Source organism: Podarcis gaigeae (genome assembly GCF_964106915.1).
Source record: "Podarcis gaigeae genome assembly, chromosome: 2".
NCBI classification, from domain to species: Eukaryota; Metazoa; Chordata; class Lepidosauria; order Squamata; family Lacertidae; genus Podarcis; species Podarcis gaigeae.
The window spans coordinates 61,430,655-61,442,783 of record NC_139679.1 but is presented as its reverse complement, the minus strand read 5'-3'; the positions used below and the strand labels follow the sequence as shown (position 1 = coordinate 61,442,783).

Here is a 12,129-nt window from a genome sequence, read left to right as displayed (position 1 = left end):
TCATGTGTATTTAATTGCATGCTATCACTATTTCTGTTTAACAAAATGTTTTGCTTGTTGAATTCTTGTCCATAAGGGGGGAAAAACCCATTGGAAAGAAAGTCCTCCTTAGGAGTTTTTTTAAATTAAACATGGTAGATGATAAGAAAGTTCCACTCGTCCTCTCAAACAGCTTTCCGAATTACTTTCCAGCTTAAAACGTTGACCCTAAAAATATTAACTAGAAATTTCAATGGGGGCATTAAAATAAGTACATTTAGAATTATAGCAGTGCTAATAGGGAAGGGCAGTGCATGGGAATTCTAGCAAAAACAACTTTCACTGGTTCAGCTTTGAAGGGAGTTTGGAAGTAGACAAAGGATACTTTTAATACCTTGCTGAAATGCTTTGTCCAATACGTATTTGGGCATGGCCTGTTTTGTCATGTGCAAGTGCTATAAATGCATGCTAAGACTGTAGTCTGCTTGCCCTTGGTTTCTAACAGGTGTGGTGGAGAGACCAAGATGCAAGCAGCATGTAGTATCAATAATAAATGCTTAAATAAACATCATTTCTGCACACTGTAGCACATTATAGCTGGAATGCAACATGGACAAAAATTAAATTGCTGAATGGTTTCAGGCGGACAGCAATAAAGTGGACAAACTGCAGGAAAAGCGCACCTAGGAAAAAGCCTGTTGTAGGCAAGAGAAAGGACTCATGTTATATGTAAGTTTGCAGGGAAGCAATACATTTGTATTCTGTTGATAAAAGATGTACCTTGACCGCTAATGGAAATTAACCATTTTTCATATGGTAAACAGGCTGAGAAACTGCAACCTGGTTAAGATCACTTAGTTAATAAGGGTTATAACCGAGGATTCAGAAGCTCACTCTTACCCACTACTACTCTATGTTAGTGTTGGCAAACCAACAGTGTTCCTCTGACATGTTCCATTTTCTCTTTGTAGGAGTGGAAATGTATAGGACAGATGAAAGAACAGGCTGTTTGGTCCTTCAGCAGACAGGTATTTGTTCAAATATTTCAGAAAGCTGCTTACATTTGCGTGTTTGTGTGACAATATATAAAATCTACTGCAAAGACAGAGCTGTGTGGTTGTTTGGTTAATATATAATGGGTTAAGAAATTTTTGATTTTGATTGAATAGTTCTTTTTGAAGGCACGGGACATATTGCACCAATCCTGGCTGGACTGCACTGGCTGCCAATTATTTTCTGGGCCCAATTCAAAGTGATGGTTTTGACCTATAAAGCCTCAAACGGCTCAGGACCGCAATACTTCAAGAACCTCCTCACTCCACAAAAATCAATCCAGACGCTGTGATAATCATGTGAGGTCCTTCTTTGTGTGCCTCCTCCACGAGAGGTCTGGAAGGTGGAAAACAAGAGCAGACCTTTTCTGTGGTGGCTCCCCTTTTGTGGACTGCTCCCCCCCCCCCCCGGGAGTCTTGCCTGGCTCCTTCATTACATACTTTAGGCACCAGGTGAAAATGTTCCTCTTCAACCTGGCGGTGTGGTGGTTATTGCTTTTGTTTGATTGCGTATTTTGTGTCCTCATGTTGTATTTTTATGTTTTGAACCACCCTGTGATCTTCAGATGAAGGGCAGTATACAAATTAAATAATGAGGATTATTAGATTTCTAAATAAATAAACAGAAACAGAACCAATCAATAAGATAGAAAAGAGGCAAACTAGTGATGGTAAGAACACATTTGCAACGGGAATCTGCAGGCTTGATCCCTGCTGCAGTGATTACAAGAAAAGTTATAACTCAGCAAGTGTGTTTGAGTTTTGCATGGCATTTAAGGGTGAGTCAAATCCCACTGGGAACTTGGTCACCTGCATGCTCCAAGTTCAGTGAGGAATGCTTTTTAGTTTAGGAATACAGCCTAGATTTCCCAGGATGTTTTTCTGTGGCTGAAAGAGAGCCTAGCCAGTGGTTCAGATGAGGAAAGGGTGGGCAGTTGCCTTGCATTCTAATACTTGCATCAGTTTGCACTCGCCCACTCTGAAATACTTTTAATTCTAGGGTTGGTGTCATTGGATGTTAATATTTCCTCTTTTCACTGGCCTTTTACCTATGTGATAAGTAGGTGGCTCCCTTTGCTGGGGGACTTTAGAACAGGACGGGATCAGATAAGTAAGTGATGCAATGCACTTGCATCCTGTAGGGAAAAAAAGAGAGAAAAGGGAACCAAAAAAAGTGTCAGTTTTGGGAGCAGGGTGAATTACCAGATCAGGGGGAAAGCACGTGATTTCTCTTACATTTGCCGTGTGTGTGTGTGTGTTTAAAATAAAAAAGGCCCCGAGGATGCACTGTGCAAATGCAGCATCTGGGGCGGTGCAAATGCACCTATGCCCACAGCTGCTGTTGCCAGGAGACTAGTAGAGTAGCAAGCTTGGAGCGGGAGGAGGCGAGGCAAAGGGAGTGGGCTGCCGAGGCTGGAGCAAGAGCAGCAGCAGCAGCGGGGAGCTCTGGGTAGGGAGTGTTCTGTTTGCTGCTGCAACGCTAAGCTCTGCTGCTGCTGCTGTTGCTTTAGGAGCGAGAGGAAGCAGCTCCGCGGAGGGAAGGAGGGGAGCCGACTGCAGCCATGCTGAATCACAGGCGCTGACTGATTCGGTCGGCTCGCTGCGCCCCGATCAAGGAGGACAACGGTGGGAGACGCGGCGGCGGCGTTGCCCGAGGCCAGGAGACGAGGGTGCATGCAGAGTTCAAGCTCCACTCCGGCTGCGCACAATGGACGACGAGAGGTTTGTGCGGGTCGGAGGGGAGGGAATTAAGTGTGTGTCTGTCCGCGACTGGAAGAGTGCAGGCGCCTTTGTGTTTGCGTAGGCAAGGGGTGGCAGGTTATGCCGAGCTTTCCGGTGGGCCGATCGATCCCCATGGGAGGACAGCCCTGCCGGATCCATTTAGCATCACTCCCAAAGTTAGCTGCTGCAATAACCTTCCGCGTGGCGCGGTTCATTTGCGTGCGTTTGTTTGTCGTGGCCCAAAGGCTCGTCAGTTCTGCTCGCTGGCAGGCTGTCTTGTTATTTGTATTTTGGAGATGTGTGATGTTTGCACAGCGCGAGCTCTCTCCTTCCCCTCCCCTCCCCTCTCCGCCTCGGACTCATTCATCGCCGAATCCTTCATCACTTTTCCAGATTCTCTCTCCCTTCCCTACTTCCTGCCTCCGATGGCCCTGGTTTGAAATTCTCTCTCTCTTCCTCCCTCCGTCCCTGCCTCTCTCCTTCCGCTTCTTTTCGGCGTGTTTTTCAGACTTGAAAATCGCTTTGCAAGCGGCTGACCTGGGGCGCCCTGTGGTTGTGCAGTTTGAAGAGTCTTTGCTACTTGAAGGAGGCAATCGTCGTTTTGAGAGCAACCATTCCTCCTCGATCGGGCCAGGCTTTTAACTTAATTTTTTTGAGTTTAATAACCAAATAAAAAAGGTGGCAATCCTCATAGAAATACATATCTGCTTGATAGAACTATATATCTGCTTCGTTTGCACAATAGAATACAACTATGTGATTAAGTGAGAAGTCTGCCTTGTGAACAGCAGGCAGTAGCCCGGCCACACGTTAAGAATGCAGGAACAGTGATTAAATTCAGGTCTGCTGGCTCCAGCTTGAACTCCGCTTTCCCTTTTAATTTATCCCCCCCCCCCCTTTTCAGCTGTTCTGGAATTTACTTTCTAATCCGCAAATACATGCCCGCTTCGTTCATTGGCACAGCAATTACATAGGTGAAAGGCTAACTTGTTTGGATTTAATAAAACTAAAAAAAAAAAAGTACAGGAAGTGTGCTTGTGGGCGCCCAAACAGTTGCTATGGAAACATTAGAATTTTTAGTAAAGTAACACAGGGTTGATTCACACAATCTGGTCTCCTGTTGTGGCATGTTAGTAACTATTGCTTGCTGCAGGTTTTTTTTTTGTCCCAGTTGCTGATTTGGCTTATTTTGGGGTATGAGGTTGTGGGGGGGGGGGCTTTTGGCATGTGCAGACAGATAATGGTTTTGTGTGATCCACCTGTGGCTCCCTGATATGCAGGACGTCATGTGATCGGATCATCACTGTGGTTGATCAACACAGTGATTGATCTTGTGATGTGATTCTGGTCACATGATAGACTTCCTCTCCATAAAGAAATGTAAATCACAGTTAATTATATAAGGAAAGACATGCAAAGTGAGCTAGCGTTTACAGTTTGGTAGTAACTGCCAAAACGATACCGAGCACGCTTTCCTCGCTTTTGGTTGCTTATTTCAGATCTTTTAAATCTTAACCAGTCTGGCAGTATTTTAGACACTTAAACCAACATGAGTGTAGAACATTTACAGATCCATTGTGGAGATAATGCCTATGTCTCCTTCTAAAGCAGAGACAAAACCAGTACCACCAGTGACCTGTAACATAGCACACGAAAAGGCAAACAATAATAGGTACAGTACACAGAAGGGCCTTCTCTTGTATTGTTCATTTACAATATCCGTGATGCTTAACTAAGATTATAAAACATAATACTTGGAACACGGTGAGAGGCTGTAGCAGTGTTTTCCACTTTACAAAATAGAAATGTGTTTTTCCTGCATTGTGACGGGAATTGAATTGCGTGAAACAATTATGGAAAGAATACTTAGTTTTGCTTTCTTGGAAAAACAGGATGTGCATAGCACTTCCTCTGCACATTGTGAACTGGATGCCTTCAGAAAAGGGAAAAAAGTTGAGGCTTTGCTGCATATGGAAGCAGTAGAAACATGAGATGCAGTTCCTTCCCATAGTATAGTATGATTTAACTTTTTGCTCCTATCGGTTGGTGATGGAATGCTGCTTCAGATACTTCTTTCTAAAGGTTGAGATACAATGCCTCATTGAAATCAGTGGAACATCCCACTTTCATATGCCCAGAGTTGTGTCAGAGCTTGTTCCTTATGGTGTATTTTCACTGAGCTGCACTATATGTCCAAATAACTGCACCCACATGTGTTACTATGATCATGTAGACATTTTCCATTCACTGTTGTCCTTCAGCCTCATGGAGTGTCTGTGTGCGTTATTTGGAAGACCTGTGTGAATAAGCTTAGTCATGTGGTTTCAGTATAGTCATACCTTGGAAGTCAAACGGAATCTTTTCCGGAAGTTCGTTGACTTCCAAAACGTTGGGAAACCCAAGCGCAGCTTCTGATTGGCTGCAGGAACCTCCTGCAGCCAATCAGAAGCCCTATCGGACGTTCAGGTTCCAAAGAATGTTTGCAAACCAGAAAGGTCACTTCTGGGTTTGTGGCGTTCGGGAGTCAAAACGTCCGTGTACCAAGGCGTTCAGGATACAAGGTACGACTGTATTCACCTATATTTCTTTACTGTAACCTGCCCTCCCCCCCCAAAAAAAAGTATAATGTTTTGTTACTGAGTGGTATCTAAATATTCTAAATAAATCCCATGTAAGTGTGGGAATGTATCGCAAGGAAGCACTTTGCTCTGTTTGATACCCAGTGTTTGGGTAGGAATAAGTGAACATTGTCAGGCTTGCAAGATGGTCTCTCTTTCCTTCAGAACTCATTTTCCTGGCATGTACTAAAGATTGTGGTGAGATGCATCCAGGGCTTATTGCAAAACCGTATCGGCAAAACAGTTTATTCTACCCACAGTCTACTGGTCTCTTATCCTTGGTGTCAACACACATTTATGTTATATCTGTACATCTCTCCAATAATTGCAGAGAGAGGGAGAGAAGGGGGCTTTCGACTGTGGACTTACTGTACACTATCAGTAGCTCAGCCTCATTCCCTGTGCACTGGTTATCTTGATGTACACACTTGCTCCTAGATTCTTTGAGAGCTTTGACCTCCCACTGGAGTTGCTATGAGTTTGGAATCTGAGGACTTTGCCCATTTGTTCGTGATGAGAGAAATTTGTGAGAAGGAAGCAGCTTCGTTATATACTGTATATGGGGTTTCAGAATGAGAGATGACCACATTTAATAGACTAAGTTGCAGGCAGCTGTCACAGTAGAGCCAGGAGCTGTTTCATGGGGCTATAGCTGGGGTAGCTGTGGATATATTATTAAAGATAGTTGTTCAGCAGTCTTCCTAGAAATATGTATCTGCTTGGTTCACATAAGAAGTTAGAATACAGCTATTCTTATAAAAATACGATCCTGAGCACCAAGTTCTGTGCAACCTTGGACAGCTCAGGTGATGGTTGGGCAGCACTAACAAAACCCCCAGCCTGTTCTTAGAACATAGAGAACAAACATTTGAACAAACAGTTATTGGGGATGAGGTTCCACTTAACTTAGGGGCACTGACTTGAAGAAAAATATACATCAGGGTATTGGGGTGGGGGTGGGGTGGACTGCATGTCAGACTTTCTTTCTAGCTTCAGCTTGTGAGAAATGAATGGTATTAGAGCCAGGAAAGGGAGTGGGATGACTGGAAGGGATGCATTCATCTCCTTTCTTGTAGTAACCGGGATGCAAAAAAGTATTGGAAAGCCCAGAGCTCCAGTCATTGCTACTTTGCTGAAATTATTGGAGCTGAGTTCAGTTGCCTGGATGTAGGAATGACAGTGTTGGTGACAATGACTGATGATACTAGAAATGCTAATTATAACCAATGTATGTAATACTGCTAAAACATCGAATCCCTCTTGAGTAATCACAGTGTTGCACTCCCACTGTCTTGTAAACTTTAAATTCCCCTGTAAGGTAGGAAAGTAATATTATCCCCAAATTGCTGGTTGTGGGGATGGGGAGAGAGAAAGAGAGAGAGGGTCTTCCCTAAGGTCACTTGGTGAGCTCAAGGCAAGGGGTTCTCTATTTCAAGCCCTAAGAAGGTTGCAAACTGAATTTTGACAGTGGAATAATTAGAGGAAGGAGGAGTGAGGATAGCAGGGGTGAACCTCCTTAATCACTTTTAACTTCTATCTTTAGATCAGTCTGAAACCCTATTGGGAAGCCTTCTCCAGATGTTTTGGACTACAACTTCCATAATCTCTGACAGCGGTAGTTGTCATCCACAACAACTTAATAGCATCAGGCTGTGGAAATGCTGCTGTAGGGACTCTCATATTGCTTGCTGAACACCACCACTAATGATAGACACCCTGCAAGGAACTATTTACAGTACTTGGGCCAAGTAATGATTTATTTCTGAGCACGTAGATGTGCATTGCAGTTCATATTTTTGATGGGAGCAGTTGCCAGAACAGGTTGTCTTGCATCCATAGTTAATGCATTCATGGAAGCAATTCCGAGACTGTGGAAGACTAATCCCATGTGGTTTCTACAACTCCGTGTTGCTCTTGACTCCAGGCCCATGCTGACAGATGGGAGTACCTTCACTAGTGACTTCCTCCCTACAGGGATAGCCTGGTAGATGGCATGTGTGCTATGTGTGCTGTCTCAAGGCATCTGTTATCCATGGAAAGTGTTGGGTTCCTCTACATGTCTTTCCCTTCTCACTGACATGTGTTCACTGTTATGATTGTGCATTGTTGCAAAGTACCAGTTGACTTTGCCAAAAAGCTGCTCAAGCTGTCTCTGCTTTTTGATGCTGAAAGTGTCTTTGAAATTTTGGAAAACCCCAAGCAATGAGTTTCTCTTTCTGGCCAATATGCAGTCAGAACTAGTGAATGCATAAAAAGTGCTGCATAAAATGCATAAAAGTGTTGCCTTAGTCTTATCAAATCTTATGGCAGTATTGCATCTAAATAGTGCTAAACAAAAAGCTGTTTAGATTTAATTTTTGCTTGAAAAGAAGTGATTCTTTCTCTCTACACCCCATACCCTATATTCATGGCTATTTGCCAGTATTCTTCCCCCAGTGCCACCTTCTCTGTTGTTTCAGTGGTCATATTTCTGTTTCAACCCTATTCTAGTGATCAAAGACAAATCCCAGTGGTCTTCCCAGTAGCACAGTCCACTTGCAGTTCATCAGTGGAAATATGCAGAAAGAATTAAATGGTGAGGACCATAGTATTAACTTGACAGTCCTGATGAAAATTGTTGAGCTGTCAACAGCAGCAGTGATCTCCTTTCTGGAATGTTGTTCAAAACCAATTCTTCATAGTGCATGGAGCAATGTTAACATGTGTAGGAAAGGACTTGCTCTCCCTGTGTGCTGCCAGGTGTGTGACAAATGAGCATAAATTCATACGATTGTTGAATCACTTACTATATGTGATAGTCCGGGTATAGGAGCAAGAAAAACTAATGTGATCAACGACTGAAATATTTCAGCAATAGCAGTTGTTTGGTGGTTGTAATTTTTATTTAAAACCTTGTAAGAAAAAGGTTTAAAAATGAGCATCTTGTATGTTTAACAAAACTAGCACCACAAAAATCAGCTGCGTGTGACTGGGTAATAAGGTTAGGCAGTGACAGTGGTATGTTTTCCTGATCATTCAAGCAAGTCCCTCCAATGCCTTTTTTGAGTCTGAAGGATGCTTAATAAAGCTGTGCTGTGTACCACAGAATGAGTCCCAGTCCATTAGTCTTTTGGCTGCTTTCAGTTGACACATCGGCTTTTCAGCAAAAGCAAGTGTCCAAACCAATTCATACTAGGTTTCTAATGACAATCCTTCCAGAAATATCCAGCATCTCACTGCCACCAGGACACCTTTATATTTATTGCAAATTGTTATTTGAATCCTCATAACCACCAAATAAAGGTTATGCAGCCAAAATTCATTGTGTCATATTCCCAAATAATACAGTCGTACCTCTGCTTATGTATCTCTCTGGTGACGTAAACCTCAGGATACGTAAGCGGCAAACCTGGAAGTATATCTCTGGGTTTTTGCCGCATGTGCAGAAGCGGTCTCTCCGGTTGCAAAAACCTCAGGATCCGGCTGGACCTCCGGAACGGATCCTGTCTGCAAAGGGAGGTAACACTGTACTCAGCTATTCTAGGGACATTATGGTTACATCTGATTTTGTAAACTTTAGAAATAAGTCCCTGGAGAGACTCTGGTGCATTTACCAGCAGGTGCTCCAATGGGGCAAGGTCCCTGGGTGCTTTTTATTGTCTGCAGAACTAGAAGTAAATGCACCACCCAATACTTTCTGTGTCAATTCACAGGTTACTAGATCATCTTCAGGGTTTCTGTTCAGTGGGTAAAAGCAGCTCAACTTTCTAATGACTCATTCTGTGCCTCAACACCCCCTTTGCCCCTCCACATTTATATTAGCAGTATCATCAATATCAAGTGATCAGCATGACAAAACCATTTTCATTGCTATTTATAATAGCATAATCAACATTACTGTTCATATGCCTGCATGTGCATGAAGGTAAGGTGCGGGTGGGAGTGGCAATGCAGTGGCAAGACCTGTTCCGTAGCCCTATGTACACTCATTGCACTTTTCTATGCACATATAGGTAGTATGTGTGGTGGGGAACCCTGCAGAAAAAAAGTTGCTAACACCAAAGTGAGTGTTGCTCTGTCTTAAAAGGCTTTTACATCACTGTCCTCAAACACTGGCGTGAAAGGGTGAATTGTCAGGCAAACAGTAGAACTGAGCTTTCACAATGTGCTGGCTGGCATGTAAATTAAGCAGGAAGAGCTGCACGTATCTGCGGGCTTTGTAGGGATTGGAGGCAAAAAGACTAGAGAACATGGGGTCTGTTTGGTGAGTATAAATGTTTCCTCTTGGGCGGGCAGCGGGGGAGGAAGAGCCTTGTGCTGAAAGTAAGGTAGTATGCTAGAGTGCAAAAGTAGTATATTGTGGAAGAACTGCTAGCATGCCAGGAGAAATTAATTAAATAAATGTTCCTGTGAACAGAAAGTGCCAGCTTAAAGGAGGCAGCCCATTCCACCTCTGCTTGTGTCATTCTCTGATTTTCCTACTTCCCAGTTACTCTTATCAGGTTTAATGCTGTATCTCTGTATGGTCCAAGGATGAAAGCCGAAGGGTTTGCTGTTTGTGAAGTGGCAGGGCTTTAAAACAAGCAGGCTTGTTATACATCAGAGGCATATAAACAGAGCACAGAATGTTAATATCCAAATTGCTGGTTTTAAATATGCCAGAGAGAGCAAAGCTCTTAAGTCTTCACCTTTTGTTCACCAGTATATTGCCTTATCACTTATCACAATGTTATTTCAATACTGGTATTCAACGATACGGCGATTTATTGCACAGCACTTCTTCCTACAACAACCAGTTCAATCCGATATCCTCAACATTCCCATCACCCATGTTTGTTTTTCCAGGAGCCAAGGGAATTGCTGTCTCTGCAATTCACATCAATTTTGCCTTGGTAGCCTATGCTATCCTGGCATATTCCAAGTACCATATTCGTTGACCGCTGTGCAGCTAATTTAAATGGAAGTGGGGAAGAAACTGGTGTTGAGGTGTGTGGTCACTGGAAGGTAAAGCTTTCTTTCTCCAGCTAAGGAGAAGCCCTGATGGTGTGAAGTCTGTTAACTGCCATGGGCTATACTGGAGATCCCAAGTAAGGACACAGGCCTCAGACCTCCTTTAGAATTACTGAGGAAGACAGCTGTGTAGTTAGGAGCAATATGGATTCTTAATGCCTCAGAACACGAGGGGCTAAGAAAGGGTTTAGCCTCTGCTATAATAACTGGCCCAGCGATACATCTACTCCCCCCCCCACTACATAAGTAGGTAACTGTCATTCATTCCTATACAGAAGACTAAAGTACTGTATTTTGCGAAAGAACCAGAGGCTTATTTGGATGGGCCGATGGAGGAGAGTGCCACAGGAATATTTCTCTCTCTCTCTCTCTCTCTCTCTCTCTCTCTCTGTCTCTCTCTCTCTGTGTGTGTGTGTGTGTGTGTGTGTGTGTACACACACACACACACACACACACACACACACACCGTATTTTTCTGTGTATAAGATGCCCCTTATTTTTGGGGACTCCAAATTAAGAAAACACCCCTCAGCACTACCTGTGTATAAGACGAGCCCCAATTTTAAATATAATTTTTTGGTAAAAACTAGTCTTATACATGGAAAAATATGGTGTGTGTGTGTGTGTGTGTGTGTGAGAGAGAGAGAGAGAGAGAGAGAGAGAGAAGGAAGAGGATAGGAAAGCTAGAATGAAGAGGTGGCTGAAAGGGATAGAGTATACTAGAAAGGGATAGGCAAGATACTGGAACATTCCTTTCACCTCAGCCTCCTTCCTGGTATTTTATGGGCCTTTTTTTTGCTAACAGTATATACTGGTGGTGATAATAACAGAGCTATAGTAAGGTTTGCAGAAATATATCTGGAACAGCAAGAAGGATTCTACAAAATGTTTTCAAAGGAATCTTGAGTTCGACTTAACCTATATATTGGGTGTGTAAGGCAAACTTTACTGCAGCATTCTGTTCACCAGCACTTTTTGTGAACTGTGTTGCCTTTCCTTGTGCATACACTGCTACCACACCAGAGGTCTGTGGCTTGCATGTGCAGGGGCTGATGGCCTAGTTTAAATGTGAAGCTGGTGTATGGAACACCCCATGGCTGAATTCTGTCTTGCCCAGCCTTATGTTGAAATTGGGCCTCTCTCTTTAGGAAATGGTTCAGGCCCTTTGCGGAAGTATTTGCATACAGCTGTATTGACAGTGCTGTTAGGGAATGTGTTTTGTTTTGTCTTTTTGTTTAGAGGGGAAACTGGTTTGGCAAGTTTGTTTTGTTTGTTTCCATTGCCTTTAGATCTATAACCTGCCTTTTTTACATTAAGGAAATACAGTAACTCCGAGTATCTTTATGCATTTTAAATTAAACAAGGGTTTTGGGTCTTTTATGTAAGGTCCAGTTCATAAGACCATGAAATTACACAGAAATTACACAGAAAGGACACATGGACTAATTTTATGGCATATAGTGAGGTGGCTGTGCATTTTATTTTACTGCTTAACTAAGTCCTGATTTCCATTGCGCATTGACAGTTATTTGTGCCCTCATAATAGATGTACATCTATTGAAACATTAGGAACTGGACATGTAGTGAAAAAGACTCATTTTGTACACCTGCATTCATTCCTTTTAAGGTAATATGAACTGACCTTCAGTCTTGGGCAGAAGAATTAATTGGGTTGTTTTGCATGTTAACTATAGAGGATATATAAGTGACTCCTGCAGAGAAAATGTGCAAGTTCCCCTTTGCACAGTGCTTGGATGCATGGAAAAAGG

The 12,129-nt window shown here is 42.9% G+C and overlaps 1 protein-coding gene across 6 annotated transcripts in view; it reads left to right on the top strand.

The window, feature by feature from the left end:
• Window positions 1–12,129, top strand: part of KLHL3 (kelch like family member 3) — a 103,635-nt gene that overhangs the window by 50,147 nt on the left and 41,359 nt on the right. For 2 of the 6 annotated variants that reach the window (XM_083728477.1, XM_083728478.1), the window contains exons 2-3: window positions 951–1,007; window positions 2,543–2,753. In XM_083728477.1, the coding sequence (XP_083584603.1) occupies window positions 951–1,007; window positions 2,543–2,753 (268 nt within the window). Of the gene's footprint in view, window positions 1–944; window positions 1,008–2,389; window positions 2,754–2,862; window positions 2,930–4,112; window positions 4,134–11,906; window positions 11,988–12,129 lie in introns of those variants that run through there. The other 4 variants (XM_083728479.1, XM_083728480.1, XM_083728482.1 and 1 more) reach the window with 4 other exon arrangements.